Below are 19027 nucleotides of genomic sequence, written 5' to 3'. Positions count from 1 at the left end.
ACAGAGGAGAGGGGACTGGACACAAGGGAGCTTTGGTTTCCAGGCCAGAAGGCACTGCCCGGAGCACGAGCTGCATATTCGTGGCTTGGTTCATATTCATGGCTTGGTTCATATTCATGGCTTGGTTCATATTCATGGCTTGGTTCAGGAAGTCTCCGGGTGCCTCACTTAAGGTCAGTCCTCCCTCAAAATGCCTTCCTCTGTGAGCTTCCCTCCTCCATTCACACACAGAACCTCCAACTGCATTGATTCCTGGGCTTACTCCTGAGGCCTCTCTCCTTGGCTTGTAGACACCGTCTTCTCCCTGTGTCCTCACAGGGTCGTCCCTCTGTGTGTGTCTGCGTCCTCATCTCCTCTTCTTATGAGGTGTCTTAGTCCATTTCAGGCTGCTATCAGGGAACACCATAGACTGGGTGACTTATAAACAACAGACATTGATTCTCCCACAGTCCGGGAGGCTGGAAGTGTGAGATCAAGATATGGGCTGGGCTGGTTCCTCCTAAGGCCTTTCCCCTGGGCTTGGAGATGCCGTCTTCTCCCTGTGTCTTCATATAATCTTCCGTCTGTGTGTGTCTAAGCCCTCATCTCTTCTGATTAGGATACTAGTCCTATTGGATCAGGACCCACCCTAGTGACCTCATTTTACCTTAATCTCCTTCTTAAAGGCCCCATCTCCAAAGACAGTCACATTCTGAGGAAACTGGGGGTTAGGACTTCATCCTATGAATTTGCGGGGAGCCATAATTCATCCCATAGCAGCTTGCATCAAAAAGAATCCGTGCCTGTCTTGTTACTTTCAAGACATCATGGGGCCGGGCACAGTGGCTCACGCCTGTAATCCCAGCACTTTGGGAGGCCAAGGCGGGCAGATCACCTGAGGTCAGGAGTTTGAGACCAGCCTGGCCAACATGGTGAAACCCTGTCTCTGCTAAAAGTACAAAAATTAGCCGGGTGTGGTGTTGCATGCCCGTATTCCCAGTTACTCAAGAGGCTAAGGCAGGAGAATCGCTTGAACCCAGGAGGCGGAGGTTGCAGTGAGCCGAGATCGTGCCATCGCACTCCAGCCTGAGCAATAAAGTGAGACTCTGTCTGAAAAAAAAAAAAAAAAGAGAACATGGATAGGAGCTGCTGGGGTCAGAGAAAAGAATCGGTGAGCAACGCTGACATCTCTCAAAGGGACAAGCACAGCCATAGGAAGCAGAGTCAACAGTTGGCCTGAGAAATGCCACAGGAGCTCATGGAAGCCAAGAAAAATGTGCTGAATTTCAAAGGACACCGAGAGAATCCTGGGTTCCTCCAGATCAAATTCTAAGGGAAAGAGACCACTGGGCTCCAAGCATGCCTGGAGCCATCCTGAGAAAGCTGGCTGGTGTGTGGCAAATACTTACAAATCCCCCAGCCACCTATCAAGTCAATGGAGGGAGAATGAGAAAGAGAACATGGAAAGGCCTAGGACATTCCATCTCTGGGGTCTTCCCAATGTTGCCCATCAACAATTGCCTTCATTGTCTGAGAGATTGTTCCAGAACACCCCATCTTGGAGGGACGTTACACACTGTTTTCTAGGGCTCTTCCTCGTTCTCAAGATACACACTTGGGAACCTAGGCTAGCCTGGGCTCGTTTGGGCTAGCCTGGGCTCGTTTGGGCTAGCCTGGGCAAGAACACTGGTTAAGGGGAATTTCTGCTCATGTACCACAGTATCCATAATTAACTTCCAACCAGCTTCATTTTTCCTTTTCCTTGGGTGTGTACGTTAAATTTGCTCATTTCCTGTGTTAAATACTCCATGTTCTCACGTTCAATTGTGAAAGGAAAATAAATCTTGGGACCCCAAAATCATTAAGCCAAGGGAAAAGTCAAGCTGGAAAAAAAAGTTAGTCAGACCTGCCTCCCATTTTCTTTCTAAACAAGATAGCTACAAAAAAATTTTTAAGTTTTTTAAAAGCTACATACTGTCCTCACAATCTGAGGAACGTAAACTGTTTTGTTTACCCTAAAACGGTTCTGTGGAATTTCACCCTGGCAATGTACACTGATAGCTCATCTTCACAGGTGTGGGACAGAAAGTCATCCCCTCTGCTCCCCTGAGACAAATGCATGTCTGATTGCTTCCTCTGCCCTACTGTTGATGTAAAAATGCAGATTCACTGGGCCAGACTGAGGCATAAGTACTATTCCTTTGCCCTGTCTCACATGTAAATTGAGTTTTCAGTGAAAGGCCAATCAAGGACTTAGAAGAATGCAACTAGTTGTCTCGTATCTTCCTATGACCTGGAAGCCCCTGCTTCCAGTTGTCCTGCATTTCCAGATCAAACCAATGTACTTCTTATACATATTGATTGATATCTCATGTCTCCCTAAAATGTGTAAAACCAAGCTGTGTCCTGACGACTTTGAGCACTTGTCATCAGGACCTCCTGAGGCTGTGTCACGGGCACGTCCTTAACCTTGGGAAAATAAACTTTGCGAACTGATTGAGACCTGTCTCAGATATTTTGGATTTACACAGTATTAATTAATAATTCAGGACTGCCATGTTAAAGGCATCAACATGGCTGGATTTAAGCACAACGTGAAAAACCAAAGTCAGAAAGGAAGCCTCCTCTTTGTTGGGGCAAGCATCAGGAGATTGAGGTTTGAGTCATGGGGGTCACCTCCCCAGCCTGAGCCTCTCTTCCCCCACTCCTCCTCCTATTGGGGTTCATGAGTCACTTTGCTGTGGGAGGGGCTGAGTGTTCACACTCTGAAGATGGCCCCTCTTAAAGGATCTCACATTTTAAGTTTTTTTTTTCTTTTTCTTTTTTTTTTTTTTTTTGAGAGAGTCTCGCTCTGTTGCCCAGCCTGGAGTGCAGTGGCGCCATCTCAGCTTGCTACAACCTCTGCCTCCCAGGTTCAAGCGATTCTCATGCCTCAGCCTCTCGAGTTGCTGGGACTACAGGCCACGACTAATTTTTGCATTTTTAGTAGAGATGGGGTTTCACCATGTTGGCCAGGCTGGTCTTGAACTCCTGACCTCAGGTGATCCACCAGCCTCGGTCTACCAAAGTACTGGGATTACAGACGTGACCCATCAGGCCCAGCCACACATTTTAAGTCCTGATGGATTCTCTGGGAGGGAAGCTCATGGCAGTCTGTTGAACTGGGCGTTTCCCAAGTACATTTCAGCAAGAAACACATTCCCTGTGGAATTCCCCTGAGTGCCTTACAACATAGCCATGATCTACGGGACAATGGTTTTTAAAAGACTAGGAGGAAATAGCAGGAGAAAAAGGTGGGTGGTATTTGGGATTTTCATCATGAAAGCGGGGGAAAAAGAAAGACTAGCTGGCTTAACTAATGCAGTTAAGGGTGAGGTGGTGTTTTGAGGTTTTGTGTTGTTTTGCTTTGTTTTTTGAGACAGAGTCTCATTCTGTTGCCCAGGCTGGAGTGCAGTGGTGCAATCTTGGCTTACTGTAACCTCCCTCTCCTGGGTTCAAGCAGTTCTCATGCCTCAGCCTCCCAAGTAGCTGGGCTTATAGGCGCGTGCCCCCATGCCCAGCTAATTTTTGTATTTTTGGTAGAGACAGGGTTTCGCCATGTTGGCCAGGCTGGTCTCGAGCTCCTGACTTCAGGTGATCCGCCCGCCTCGGCCTCCCGAAGTGCTGGGATTCCCGGCGTGAGCCCCCGCGCCCGGCCTGAGGTGTAGCTTTTCAAGTGGATGTCACCTCCCTTGGGTCTTGGTCTCTATTTTTAATGATTCCTCGTAGGAGGAGATCATTTCTGTCCATCTGGATGTGCGTGTCTGCAATGAATGGACACGCTGTTAAGCTGTGAAAGTTTAAAGCCAGAACAAACTACCAGGAAGCTTCCAGAACCCCTCTTGATTTAGCCAGCTTCACACTGCTATGCCTGGCAAACATTTAAGTTTTTAAGGGTGTTGAACTGCTGATAACTTTAATGGCCAGAATCTATCTTTTCCTTTCTTCTTTCCCCTTTCTTTTATCTTTCTCTTTCTCTCTCCATGCCCCCCCACACCCACTCTTCTCTCTCTCGTTCACTCTCTTTCTTTTTTTGAATTGCATATTTTTCAATGATGAGTGTAATAAATCTGTGGAAAAAACTGTCTGCCAAATGTTAGAAAAAATGAAGAAACCAACTCTGAAACACATAAAGTGCACTGCACACGTGGGGTTTTGGGAATGGTTAAGCCAAAGGTATTTGGAGCACTGAAAACAAGTGAGAAAAAGGACTTGTCTCTCAGCCTGATTAGCTTTCTGTGATGACAATGCAAAGTGTCCTTTGAGTATAAAACCGCCTTTGCAGAAATTGTAACTGAGGAAATGATGACAGTGAAAGAGGTCAGACCTAACCAACTCCATCTTGCTTCTAACCTTTAAGCTGTCCTTGTTCTTTCCTGGGTGTGGGCCAAACTAGCCTTGGGAAGGAATTTAGTTCATGGTTTAACTCTGAAACAAAATTAATAATGCCCCTTTCCCAAAAAGACTCCCTTCTTGCCTGGGAACCAGTCTGCCTTTGCAGGACCAAAACATTAGCTACAAGATTAGAAATTACACTTTAGGGCTCATGCAGCCTCTGGCTGCAAGAGTCTGAACCTCCCCCAAGTTTCTCCTGGGGGTAACATCACTATTGTAAAACCTAAGGTCAGTGCTTGAGATATTTTGCAGCCCCTGCACTGGATGGATCAGCTGGCACCACCCAGCCCAGTAATCTGGCTCAACCAGGTCTGCCCTCCACCCAGGAACAGAAAACAGCAAGAAAACCTCACTTCAACCCCCTATGGTTCCCTCTCCAACCTGACCAATCAGCACTCCCCACTTCCCAAGCCCCTACCCGCCAACTTATCCTTAACAACTCTAATCCCAAGATGTTCCAGAGACTGAATGAGTAATAATAAAACTCTAGCCTCCCTTAGAGCCAGCTCTGCGTGAATTACTCTTTCTCCATTGCAATTCCCCTATGTTGATAAATCAGCTCTGTCTAGGCAGCCAACAAAGTGAACCAGTTGGGTGGTTACAGGTACACCTCAGTGGTTTCTAGATGTCAAAGCAAAGGGAAAATAAGATTGTTTCTGTCCATTGGACTTTCTTGCTCCCCCCAGTGAGGAAGGAAACTACATTCCCAGTAAGGGAGCTATTACACACATATTTCAAATGCAACCAGGCTAAACCTGCTAGTAAATAAAAAGGCAAACATCATCAAAGCAGATTGAGAAAGAGTTTCAGGCCTGCGGATTCTTACTTCCACCGCTGTTGGGATTCTCGGGCTGTGGGTAGGAAGGCGGTTTTGGCTTTGGGTAGATATCTGTGGAGAAAGCGACATTGCACTGTTAGAAAAGAAAATTGTCCTTCCCTTAGGAGCACCCTGCAGAAACAAGCACATCAGCGTGACTATCGACCTTGCAGTTTGTTCTCATTTGCTGCCCACGGTGTGTTTATAGATTGCCATTGTCTGGTTCAAAATCACTTTGCAGATAGAAGTAAAACCTTGAAACCTGAAACTTAAAAAAAAAAAAGGTTTCCGTTTTGTTACTAGAAGTTCGTTTTCATGGCAAGAAGCCAGTGTAGCTGTCTGCCATGATGGAAGCAAGTAATATAAAAAAGAAATCTAAGAAGAATTGTCATGGAATAAATTTACCGACAGTCCAGTGCCTGTGATGAAGATAACACCAAACCTTCTGTTCCCGGACCCAACTGGGCTGCTATTTCTCACGGCCCAATAATGAAACACCGATGAACTGGGGAGGAAGAGAGTTTTTATTTCTGCAACCTGTTACAGGGAGAAGGCCTGGAAATTATCACCAGACTAACTCAAAATTACAGTTTTCCAGAGCTTATACACCTTCCAAGCTATGTGGATATATGTGTGTGCATTTACCTAAAGACATAAATGATTAACTTATTTTAATCTATAACTAAGGTCTGAGTCCTGAGGACCTTCCTCAGGAGCCTCAGTAAACTGACTTAATCTAAATGGGTCCAGGTGCTGGGGTGATTACCCTTATGCTGTCTCCTGCTAAATCACGGAGGTTTGCAGAGTTCCTTCAAAGCCCCAATAAACTTGTTTGTGGAGGCCTGGGGAGTTTCTGCAGACCCCCAGTAAAACTTGCTTAATCCTAAATGGGTCCTGTTAAGAATTCCTTCATTATTTTGTCATGCTTTAAGGCCCGGGAAAGTCCTGGGAAAAACTCTCGGTGGGCTTTTGTTACATTCCAGCCTTTGTATAAGGGCACTGGCTTTTAATATTTAACCACTGAGTCAATACTGAAACAGGTGTTGTGGGGGCCTGTGTTAGTGAGACCTGGCCTGCCACACTTCCACTCTCAGTTTCCAAGTGCTCTCACTCATACACTGTGAAAGGAACATAAATCTTGGGGCCCGCAAGTCACTAAGCTAAAGGGAAAAGTCCAGCTGGGAACTGCTTAGGGCCAACCTGCCTCCCATTCTATTCAAAGTCCCCCCTCTGCTTACTGAGGCAGATGCGTATCTGATCACCTCCTTTGGAAAGGCTCATCAGAAACTCAAAAGAAGGCAACCGTTTTGTCTCACCTGTTTGTGACCTGGAAACCCTCTCCCTGCTTCCGGTCTTCCTGCCTTTGCTTCAAGTGGTCCACCTTTCCAGACCAAACCAATATACTTTTTTTTTTTTTTTTGAGACTGAGTCTTGTTCTGTCACCCAAGCTGGAGTGCAGTGGCATGATCTCCACTCCCTGCAACCTCCGCCTCCTGGGTTCAAGCGATTCTCCTGCCTCAGCCTCCCAAGCAGCTGGGACTACAGGCACACACCACCATGCCCAGCTGGCATGATCTCCACTCCCTGCAACCTCCGCCTCCTGGGTTCAAGCGATTCTCCTGCCTCAGCCTCCCAAGCAGCTGGGACTACAGGCACACACCACCATGCCCAGCTAGCTTTTGTATTTTTAGTAGAAACAGGGTTTCACCATATTGGCCAGGCTGGTCTCAAATTCCTGACCTTGTGATCCACCCACCTCGGCCTCCCAAAATGCCGGGATTACAGGCGTGAGCCACCTTGCTCAGCCTAATTGACTTTTTTTTTTTTTTTAGAAATTTCAATTTTTTTTAGAATTTTCAATTCTTGCTTGATAGTGAACATTTCCTGAACAACCTATAAACACCCGTCCATTGACTTCCTGACATCTCTCATGGCAGTCAAGGAGTCTGCTGGAAGTCTGGGAGTTATTTTTATTTTTGTTGTTGTTGTTGTCGTTGTTGTTGTTGAGACGGAGTCTCGCTCTGTCACCCAGGCTGGAGTGCAGTGGCAAGATCTCGGCTCACTGCAAGCTCTGCCTCCCGGGTTCACGCCATTCTCCTGCCTCAGCCTCCCAAGTAGCTGAGACTACAGGCGCCCGCCACCACCACGCCCGGCTAATTTTTTTGTATTTTTTAGTAGAGACGGGGTTTCACCTGTAATGCCCAACCTGGTTTTTACTAACCCTGTTTTTAGACTCTCCCTTTCCTTTAATCACCTAGCCTTGCTTCCACCTGAACGGACTCTCCCTTAGCTAAGAGAGCCAGACTGACTCCATCTTGGCTCTTTCACTGGCAGCCCCTTCCTCAAGGACTTAACTCGTGCAAGCTGAATCCCAGCACATCCAAGAATGCAATTAACTGATAAGATACTGTGGCGAGCTATACCCGCAGTTCCCAAGAATTCGTCTGATTGATAATGCCCAAAGCCCCGCATCTATCACCTTGTAATAGTCTTAAAGCCCCTGCACCAGGAACTATTTACTTTCCTGTAGCCATTTATCCTTTTAACTTTTTGCCTACTTTACTTCTGTAAAATTGTTTTAACTAGACCCCCCCTCCCCTTCCTAAACCAAGATATAAAAGTTAATCAAGCCCCTTCCTCACGGCGGAGAGAATTTTGAGCGTTAGCCGTCTCTTGGTCGCTGGCTAATAAATGATTCTTAATTCGTCTCAAAGTGTGGCATTTTTCTAACTCACTCGGGTACAACACACCGTGTTAGCCAGGATGGTCTTGATTTCCTGACCTTGTGATCCACCTGCCTCGGCCTCCCAAAGTGCTGGGATTACAGGCGTGAGCCACCGCGCCCAGCCCCAGGAGTTATTTCTTTTTCTTCTTCTTCTTTTTTTTTTGAGACGGAATCTCGCTCTGTCACCCAGGTTGGAGTGCAGTGGCATGATCTCGGCTCACTGCAACCTCCACCTCCCGGGTTCAAGTGATTCTCCTGCCTCAGCCTCCCGAGTAGCTGGGATTACAGACATGTGCTATCATGCCCAGCTAAATTTTTTATATTTAGTAGAGACCAGGTTTCACCATGTTGGCCAGGTTGGTCTCGAACCCCTGACCTCAGATGATCTGCCCACCTCGGCCTTTCAAAGCGCTGGGATTACAGGTGTGAGCCACTGCCCCCGGCCAAAGGTTACCTTTTTAATTGAAAATAAATAAGTAAATAAATTGAAGTGAATTTTACATATAATTAACCATTTAAAAGTGAATAATTCAGGGGCATTTAGAACATTCACAGTGTTGTGCAGCCGTCACCTCTGTGTACTTCCAGAACACTTTCGTTCCCCCAAAAAGAAACCTGGAATTTATCAAGCAGTCACTTTCCCTTTCCCCTTCAGCCCCTGCCAGTCACGACATTGCTTCTGGTTCTAGGGATTCATCTATTCTTGAAATTTCATCTTCATAAAAATATACACTATGTGATCATTTGTGTCTGGCTTCTTTCTCTTTGCAAAATGTTTTTGAGGCTCAACCACTTTGTATCAATTTTCAGTGCTTCATTCCTCTTCAAGGCTAAATAATATTCCATCGTGTGAATGGACCACATTTTGTTTATCAATTCCTTCCACTGATTAACATGTGAGTTATTTGTACCTTTTAGCTATAATGAATAGTGCTGCTCTGAACATTTGTGTACACATTTTTCTTGGAACCCTTGTTTTCAATTATTTTGAGTACATACCTAGGAGTGGAATTGCTGGTTCATAGAGTAATCCTGTATTTAACTTTTTGAGGATCCACCAAAGCATTTGTTCACAGTGGCTGTACCATTTTAGACTCCCACCAGCAATGTACAAACATTCCAGTTTTGTCACATCCTTGCCAACACTTGTTATTTTCCATTTTAGATTTTAGCCATCTCAGTGGGTATGAAGTGGTGCTTCACTGTGGTTGTGATTTGCATTTCCCCAATCACCACATTTTGCTTTCAATATCTGCTATCTGGTACAGTTGTTGCATCTCCTTCATACACCCCACAGTTCTGTAAAACATCCTCAACCATCCCTCCATAAGCATCAGTTCAAGGATGCTGCCTCAGTTTTTCCCAGCCAAAGAGTCACTCACCTGAGTTTGGCTTCTTGGTGGGTTCTGTGAACAAAGAGAGAAAATAAATGCAATATGCATTGAAGATTCATTGGAAGCACGAAGAAAGGCCATGAATGCCCTGATGAAAGATGAAAAGGGAGTGACAAAGCCATACAAAGTAAATGATATGGACACAAATTCCATGTTGAATTCAGAAAAAAGGCAAGAAAACACCCTTAAAATCCATTCAAAAACAATCCACCCTTGAGGCTGTGAGGATGCCCACAGGATGGCCGAAATAGCTGAGAACATCCAAGACAAGTAAGTGAGCCACCTGCCCATAGAGCCACCACAGGGCTGGACGGTGGAGGGTGAGGCAGGGGGAGGCAAAAGAAAAGAAGGAGAAAGACTTGCAGCTTCCAGAATGATGGCTTATCTCACTTTCTTTCATTCACTCATTTATTCATTCAGCAAACAAGTATTGCATGGATGTGGATATCAGGTCAGGGGTGCTCAGGGTGCAGCCTGTGACTGCCCTGCTCAGTGAACCTGGGTTTGCAGTGTGGATGGGCAGACAAGGGCGGGAGGAGGTTTGAGGAAGATGGCTCAAAGGAGGTGGAGTCGGCCATGGCTGGGAAAATTGGAGCTTCAGGGCTGTGCAATGGCCAGACTTCTTCCAAACAGAGGAAACACCGTATTTGAAAGCATGGTTTACATAACAGCCTGGCATTGCCTTGGTAGGAGGCAGCTGGAACACAGGGGTATGCGTGTGGTGGGGGCATTCACTGGGGGTGCAGAGACTGCAAAAAGGAGAGCTTGAAGCTCCAAACGGGGCATATGGTTTCGCTTGTCCTGTATTTTAATTGAAGGTTTCCCATCGCCTTTTCTTCTTCCTGCCACCTCCCTCTCCCTTCCTGCCCTCCCTTCTTCCTTCCGCCTCTCCTTCCTTCCTTCTCTCCTTTCTTCCTTCCTTTCCTCTCTCCTTTTCCCCCTACTTCTTTCCTTCTTCCCCACCCTCCTTTCTTCCTTCCTCCCCTCCATCCTTTCTCCTCTCCCTCTCTCCTTCCTTCCCTCCGTCCTTCTCTTATTCTTTCTTTTCTTTCTTCCTCCTTTCTTCCCCCATTTTTCTTTCTTTCCTTCCCCCCTCCTTTCTTCCCTTCCTTCTTCATTCCTCCCCTTCTTCCTTCCCCTCAGTCTTTTCTTAGCTCCTCCCCTTTCTTCTTCCTTTCTTCCCTCCATCGTTCCCTCTCTTCTTCCTTTTCTTCCCTCGCCTCCATCCTTTTTTCCTCCCTCTCTCCCTCTTTTCCTCTGTCCTTTCATTGTTTCCTTCTTTTCTTTCTTCTATTCCTTTTCCCTTCCTTCCTCCTCCCACCCTCCCTCCCTCTCTCCCATCCTTCCTTTCTCTGTCTTCTTTTTAAAATGTAAAATTATAAAGATTTTTTAAAATAGTGATACACTCACAGAGTTTCTTAAAGCCCAGGCAGTATAGACAGTGAAAAGTGAGTTCCCCACAGTCGCCATACAGGTGACTGTGGTTCCTGTGCACTGGGGTTTCCTTCCCATAAGGAAGGGCTGTGTATGAACAGGCACATGTCTGCCCATTCACGGGGGGCTCTTGGTAGCAAAACGATGCATTCAAAGATGTATTTGCAGGCACTGGCAGTCCTCTAGGTGAGCAATGAAAAGGTAGTAGCAGGTGAGTGGAAAGGAAGTTTATTTCTGTGATTTTTAAAAATCAATGTGAAACTCACATATCATAAAATTTGACATTTTAAGGAGTACAATTCAATGGTGTTTCATATATTCACAATATTGTACGATCACCACCTGTATCTAGTTCCAGAACAGTTTCATCCCCACAAAAGGAGACCCCATAACCATAGCAGTCCCTCCCTTTTCTCCCCTCTTCCAGCCCAACAATTGCTAATCCACTTTCTGTCTCTCTGAATTTGCCTATTCCAGACATTTCATATTAGTGGGATCCTATACCCTGTGGCTTTTGTGCCTGGCTTCTTTCACTGAGCACATTTTCAAGGCTCATGTGGCATGCATCAGAACCCTCTTCCTTTTTACAGCCAAATAATATTCTGTTGCCTGGAGGGACCACATTCTGTTCATTCATTCATCCCCTGATGGACAGTTGGGTTGTTTCCACCTTTGGCTTATTGTGAATATTGCTGCTGCAAACATGGGTACACAAATGACTGTTTGAGTCCCTGCTCCCAGTTCTCTTGGGTATCTGTCTAGAAGTGGAACTCCTGGGTCACATGTCAGTGATCTTTCAAATCAATAACATGTCTTGTTCTGTATCTGAGCCTACCAGCCAGCCCCTCCTTCACTATTGCACAGGGTTCTCTTGCAGATATGCCCCATTCTCTATCCAAACCAAACGCTGGTGCTACATGCTCGGTCTGAATTTTGGAGAGAATCCCCCAATGCTTCCAAAGTGGTTGCGACCACACACCTGCCTCCAACCCCCAGCCCTCCATCTGCCTTGACAGGATAGGATTCAACCTTCACCTTTTCTAACTTCGTGGGAGAAATGACATCTCCATGTTGGGGTGAGTCATTACATTTTCCTGTTGCACTGACAACAATTTTGTATCTGCTTTGTAGGATAATTATTAGTAAAAACATCACTGTGTGCAGAAAACTGGGAGAGAGATGAGTTCCTATCATCTTATTGTTGGCTTTTGAGGATCAGGTCTGGTTATCATTCTCTCTTCCTCCAACAAACACCATTATGTAACTGCACTGGTCAACCAGTTGTTCCCAATGCTAAAGCCCAATGGATTCTTCCTCTGTGTACATAAAAGTTTATTTTTCTTTCAAAATAAATGTTTGATTCCATTGTGCCTGCATTAGAAACCAAATCTTTCCCTTTCTCCCACCCACCGCAGTCTGAATACACCTGAATCTCAATTAGACCATCTGCCTCAAGCAGGACTTTCTGCAGGGCCCAGGATGCATATTTTCAGCATTCTGGTCAGTCAGAAAGGTTCCAGCTGAACTTGGACTGATGCAAACACAGAATGAGAAGATTCCAGGTCCTCAGTGCCCTGGAGAAGAAAAACTCACAGCCCCGTGAGTGAAGGTAACCAGAGAAGTTGAGGGGAGAACGGAATGAAGTGTGCTCTGGGAGGGGAGATTGGAGGCCATGGATTGGGATCAGGGTATGGGACAATGAGGGATATGAACTGACGTGTAAGAAAAGCAGAAACTGGGCCAGGCATGTTGAGGCACGTCTGTAATCCCAGCGTTTTGACAGACCAAGGTAGAAGGATTGCTTGAGCCCAGGGGTTCAAGACCAGCCTGGGCAACATAGTGAGAATCCATTTCTACAAAAAAAAAGAAAAAATTAAAAAAGAAAAAAATTAGCTTGGCACGGGGGCACACACCTGTTGTTCCAGCTACTTGGGAGGCTGAGGTGGGAGGATCACTTGAGCCAGGAAGTTGAGGCTGTGTGGTAAGCTATGATTGCACCACTGCACTCCAGCCGGGGCAACAGAACGAGACTCCCATCTCAATAAAATAAACTAAAAATAATAAAATACTAGCATATTCCTAAACCACAGGTTTAGAAGCACAGACCTACAAAGAAATGAGTCTGAGATTTTCAGGGCGTGTGTAAAGTTTTGTCTCAAGGCGTCTGCAATATCCTGTGAAGAACAGAGATCTCAACACCAAGAAATTCCCAACACTGGCCCAATCCAACCCCAAAGTAACTACACAGCTGATGCTGTTAGATCCAAGCTGAAAAGAGAAGGCTCCCCTTGAAATATCGGCACTTACCAGGGTCATCAAGGGCGTCCGCCAAGTCAAAGTCTCTTTGACCTATTGGGAGCAAACAGGGCATAAGTCACCCCATGATAGAAAGGCCAGAATCCCCCTTGTTCCTCACCTCACGCTGCTCCCCTCCTCCTGCAAGCCTAGGGTCACCTAGAGCACTAAAACTAACCTGACCATGAGCTACGTGGGAGATGCAACCACCACCTCCATCTAGTCCCAGAACACACTCATCACCCAAAAGAAGACCCCTGTCCCCATTCAGCAGTCACTTCACCTCCCGCCTCCCCAGCCCCTGACAACCACTAATCCACTTTCTGTTGCGAGGACCACCTGCAACCTGTGTCAGAGCTTCATTCCTGCTCATGGCCAGGAAACTTTGAAGGAAGCCTCTCTCCAAGCACACAGACTTCTCTCCTGGACTGTCCCACTCACAGCTTAGGACTGGCATTTCCCCCATACACACACACACACACACACACACACACAGAGTCTAGGTTGAGAGGGGCTGCCCTAGAAGAAGGTGAAGCATAACAATGTGAGGATCCTGGATCCCTGAGAGACTATATGGAGCATAGGACACCTTTGCCACCTCACCTGGCTGCAACACAAACAAGAGATAAACTTTTAATTCTTTGGGGGCTGTTTGTTATAGCAGCTAGCTGACACTGACAAATACAGGGTCAGGAAGCAACCTGTGTGGACAAGCCGAGGTTCCTACCTGATCCAAAAGCAGTTAACCTAATGAATGTGTCTGCAGCAGAGAGAAGAGAACATTCACATCTTTGTGACTCATCATTAAAAACACACTGCAGAATTTGTGAGGGTGAAGGGTCCCTCTTGCTGACATATATGCACACCTTGCTCTTGTTCCTCCCTTGCCCCCTGCCAGTACTAGCCTTGTAGAGAAAACACCACTAGAGAATTTATCAAGAAGTAGAGGATGCAGCCAGGAGCACATTGAATCAGCACTTACTATACATTGAGTTCTGTTGCAGTAATGCCAGGCACCCAAGCATCTCATCTGCCCACCCGAGGATGTTGGTATGACCAGCATGCATATTTCCCAAAGGAAGAACCCGAGGTGCTGGGAAGTTCAGGGCAAGGCAGGAGCAGAGTCAGAATCTGCCGAATTGTCCGGGGGGGACAACCTCTCACTCAAACACTAAGCCCTGGAGGAGGCTATGCCTGGGGGAACCAGGTGAGCCCTCGGTGCTGGGTCTCCCCCGCTCTGATGTCTGTCTCCCTCCCAAAAGTCTGTCTGCCTAGGTGATGCTTGCTCTGGGGGAAGGTTCGAGGGCTCCAACATAGAATCATACAGCCTGTGGCCCGGATCCAGGCAGATGGCACCCAGGCAGGCTTTGCTGCTCCTTGTGGAGGCAATTGGGGCCTCTCCGGAGCAGAAGACACATCCCCAGACAGGAGTCCCTAAGTCAGGACGAAGTCACAAACCTTGGAGGGAAGGGGGACTCTGAGCCCAGGGTGCGCACAGCAGCTGCCCCTGGGCCCAGACTGGAGGCTGGGAGCTGGTGGTGCCATCACAGGTCAAATCCCACACAGCCGTTTCTCTCAAACTCTGGGAGCCCCCACGTCCCTCTCAGGTGATGTTCTCTGTTGCCAGTGATCACTACAGGCTCGCCTTTAAGAACAACCTGGCCAATCTTTGCTCCCTCCAGCTCTCTCCCTATTTTTCTGTTGTTGTTGTTTTCTTTTTGTTTGTTTTGTTTTTAGATGGAGTCTCTCTCTGTGGCCTAGGCTGGAGTGCAGTGGCACAATCTCAGCCCACTGCAACCCCCACCTCCTGGGTTCAAACGATTCTCATGCCTCAGATGCCTGAGTAACTGGGATTACAGGTGCATGGCATCACACCCAGCTAACTTTTGTATTTTTAGTAAAGACAGGGTTTCACCATGTTGGCCAGGCTGGTCTCGAACTCCTGACCTCAAGTGATCCACCTGCCTTGGCCTCCCAAAGTGCTGGGATTACAGGCGTGAGCCACCACACCTGGCCTCCTCCAGCTCTGTTGGTCATCATGGTCCAAGCTGCTCAGACTGGGCTGGGGGACAGGAACTGCGTCAGCCTCTTGGATCCACGCAACATCTCCCCTCCAAGGCTGCCAGCAGTTCCAGTCGAGACACCTGTCCAGGACCCCAAAGTTAACTGTCTCGGCTATGCACACATGCTGAGAATTTACATTCCAATCTGTGTTCACCGTTGACCAATATCTTTCACTGTGTTATATCTCTGCCCATCCCAGCAATTCCAGGCATCCCCTCAGCAACCACTTAATCTCCTCCAATCTGTGCACCCAGCCACTCCCTGCTGTTGCCCTAAATAACCAAAGGCCTCGGTGTTATCTCTCCCCTCCTAGCCCTTCCTCTCTGAAATGCTGTTGCATAAAACAGGCGGTGGCACGGGAGGGCTGCAGACGGCTCGTCTCATCCTGCAGCAGGAGGCCAGGTTGCAGCGGAGGCTCCTTCAGCTTTGAGATGCTCCAAATGACCCTGAGGGATGACAGGAATTGGGGGTGGGGAGTGTCACAGAGGAAGTGGAGCCTGGGGGTTGTAGGCTTTGCTTGGTTTCAGGGGTTGCACTGCAGCCAGGAGTTGCTGCATGCGTGACTCACACACATGAGGCCGTTGTCGGTCACACCCAGACCTCGTTACATAAACCAGGCGGACTCCGGCCAGCATCAGGCGGCCTGGGCACTGAGACAGTCTCCAGTCCTGCACGCCAGGCAGGAAATCTATCTCCCAGGCAGGACCCCCTGTCCTCTCTCCTCTCCAGGGAAGTTGCAGCAAAGCCACGGCTAGGGTCCTCATGGGCCCGGAGTAAGACCCCTGGGCTGGGAGATGTCACAGGTAGGCAACGCTAACTCTGGGGTCTCTGTCTCCAAGGTCGGGGTTGCACATGACGCTATTGCTTTCACGGGGTTTATTTTCCACTGGGAACATAAGACGGGGCGGCTTTTAATCGAATCCTTGTGTTCTGGGATCCCTAAACCCCCAAGAAGAAAGCAGCCTCATTTTGTGCTGGGACTATGACAACGGTCCTCGGTTGCTGGCATCCTGGAGATGTCAATTAAGTGGCCCCTGTTGGTGGATGGGAGGGCCGAGCGTTACACATGAGCCCCCGGTAAAGCTGTGCTTGGGACCCTCCGGAGCAAAGCCATGTGATACAGCCATGTGGTACTTTGAAGGGTATTCTTCTGTAGCCTGCAGTCAGCAAACCCCTCTGAGGCCCAAATTCCACCCCTGCCGGATTCAAAGATGCTTCTTATTGGAGTTCCCCTGCCTCCCACCCAAATCCTTTATGTTGATTCAGACCTACACGTGGTTCAGGATTAGGAAATAATACTGCCAAGTGCAGGCCTCAGCAGCAGCCTCAGAAGCAGAAGTTTCTCTGGGAACTTCTCCAGCCCCCCTGTCTCTGGGTCCCATTCTCCCCTAAGGCACCGAAGGAACTAGAATCCCTCTTCCGCAAGGCGGGTCCCAGAAACAAGAACACATTTCCCCCAAAGCCAGCCATGAAACCTAAAAACAGGGTTCTAACTTTCCCTCTATCCTATCTGTACAGAGAGTGGCACAGGCCGGGCGCGGTGGCTCACGCCTGTAACCCCAGCACTTTGGGAGGCCGAGGCAGGCAGATCACGAAGTCAGGAGATCGACACCATCCTGGCTAACACAGTGAAACCCCGTCTCTACTAAAACTACAAAAAAATTAGCCGGGCATGGTGGTGGGCGCCTGTAGTCCCAGCTACTGGAGAGGCTGAGGCGGGAGAATGGCTTGAACCTGGGAGGTGGAGCTTGCAGTGAGCTGAGTTCACGCCACTACACTCCAGCCTGGGTGACAGAGCGAGAATCTGTCTCGAAAAAAAAAAAGTGGCCATAAGGAAATTCCTTGACCTGACTTGTTTGGGCGTCCTAAGACCCCCATCCCAGAGAAGCTCCCAGCCCCATACCCGGAAGGAAGGAGCGCTGCTCAGAGGGGCCAAGAAGAGGCCGGGCGCGGTGGCTCACGCCTGCCATCCCAGCACTTTGGGAGGCCAAGGAGGGCAGATCACAAGGTCGAGAGATCGAGACCAGCCTGGCCAACATGGTGAAACCCCGTCTCTACTAAAAATGTAAAAACTAGCTGAGCATGGTGGTGCGTGCCTGTAATCCCAGCTACTCAGGAGGCTGAGGCAGGAGAATTGCTTGAACCCGGGAGGCGGAGATTGCAGTGAGCCAAGACTGTGCCACTGCCCTCTAGCCTGGCAACAGAGTGAGACTCCGTCTCAAAAAAAAAAAAAAAAAAGAGAGAGAGAGAGAGGCCAAGAAGAATCTAGACACACAGGCCTGGCTGGGTTTCCCCACTCAGACCATTAGCATTGGATCAGGACCTTTTTGTACAACCCTATTTCTACACAGCTGTCCAGACTTGGTTGAACCAAAGCATAAAAATAGACAATCTCCCCTTGTAACTTGGGGTCTTCATTCTGAATGCTCCCGTGTATACACATTAAATACATTTGTATGTCTTTTCTCCAATTAATAAATCTGCTTCATGTCCATGATTTTCAGTAACGCTTCAGGGGCCATGACCCCAGAAAGTCAATATAACAAACAGCAATTTTGCAAAGCAAAGAACAGTACCATTGCTCAAATAATAATAATGCAATGTCAAAGCCACTGCCCATTGAACATTAGCTGCCACCAGCACAGCTGCCACGCAGCACAGGAGAGCAATCAACCCACAGCAAAACCTCCGCTTCCCACTGAATTATTTACCTCGCTCTAAAGAAGAAAATCAGCTCCCAGCAGGCTCTGAGCAGAAGATAAAAAGGAACACACAGAGACTATCTAAATCCCTGACCCTGATTACAGCTATTGCCAGCAGAATTTATACACCACAGAATTGAATGAGAGCCAACTGCAATCATTACGGGACGTGCAACCACATTAGTAAATTCAGACAGGCTCTTCTGTTTCATTATTCAACCCAATGTCCTTTGATCTGCGTGCCCTGGAGAAGCAAAGCCCTTTCAAGCAATTGTTTTCTTCCTTCCTTCCTTCCTTCCTTCCCTCCCTCCCTCCGTCTTTCTCTCTTTCTCTCTTTCTTTCTTTCATACAGAACCTCACTGTGTTGCCCAGGCCGCAGTGCAATGGCTCAATCTCGGTTCACTGCAACCTCCGCCTCCCAGGTCCAAGTGATTCTCCTGCCCGCCTCAGCCTCCTGAGTAGCTGGGATTACAGGCGTCCCCTCACTATGCCCAACTAATTTTTTTTTATTTTTAGCAGAGATGGGGTTTCACCATGTTGTCCAGGCTGGTCTCGAGCTCCTGACCTCGTGATTCACCCACCTTGGCCTCCCAAAGTGCGGAGATTACAGGCATGAGCCGCCATGCCTAGCCTTTCTTTTTGTTTTTGTTTTTGTTTTGATACAGAATCTCACTATGTTGCCCAGGCTGCAGTGCAATGGCGCAATCTCGGCTCACTACAACCCCAGCTTCCCTGGTTCAAGCGATTCTAGTGCCTCAGTCTCCCGAGTAGCTGGGACTACAGGTGCATGCCACTACGCCTAGGTAATTTTTGTATTTTTAGTAGAGACGGGGTTTCACCATGTTGGCCAGGATGGTCTTGAACTCCTGGCATCAAGTGATTCACCCACCTCGGCCTCCCAAAGTGCTGTAATTACAGGCATGAGCCACCGCCCCCGGCCTGTTTTTTATTTCTTTACTCGGATTGTACTGGTTTCCTCTGAAGTGTGGGTTCATTTAAATCAACTTTCTGGGGGCAGCTGCTGCAGTTGAAGCCACTTAGTGGGTCCTAGACCCATAGAGCCCTTCTCAGCTCGAGGAAGCCCACAGAAGGGACAGCTCCAAGGTTTTACAAAGCTGGCACAGGGACCCCGAGAAGGACAAATCTTGACTTCCTTCAGGCAAATCCTAAGGTTTCTCTTTGA

General features: G+C 47.9%; 1 protein-coding gene across 4 annotated transcripts in view; it reads right to left on the bottom strand.

The window, feature by feature from the left end:
- XG (Xg glycoprotein (Xg blood group)) overlaps positions 1–19027 on the bottom strand; it is a 61791-nt gene that overhangs the window by 29611 nt on the left and 13153 nt on the right. For all 4 annotated transcript variants that reach the window (XM_055267120.2, XM_055267119.2, XM_063635177.1 and 1 more), the window contains exons 2-4: positions 13091–13132; positions 9338–9361; positions 5240–5302 (exon numbers count right to left, since the gene is read on the bottom strand). In XM_055267120.2, coding sequence (XP_055123095.1) covers positions 5240–5302; positions 9338–9361; positions 13091–13132 — 129 coding nt within the window. The remainder of the gene's footprint in view (positions 1–5239; positions 5303–9337; positions 9362–13090; positions 13133–19027) is intronic.

The sequence above is a fragment of the Symphalangus syndactylus genome, chromosome X, assembly GCF_028878055.3.
Source record: "Symphalangus syndactylus isolate Jambi chromosome X, NHGRI_mSymSyn1-v2.1_pri, whole genome shotgun sequence".
In the NCBI taxonomy this organism is placed as follows: domain Eukaryota; kingdom Metazoa; phylum Chordata; class Mammalia; order Primates; family Hylobatidae; genus Symphalangus; species Symphalangus syndactylus.
The sequence above is the reverse complement of the archived record's forward strand: the minus strand, read 5'-3'. Positions and strand labels throughout refer to the sequence as shown.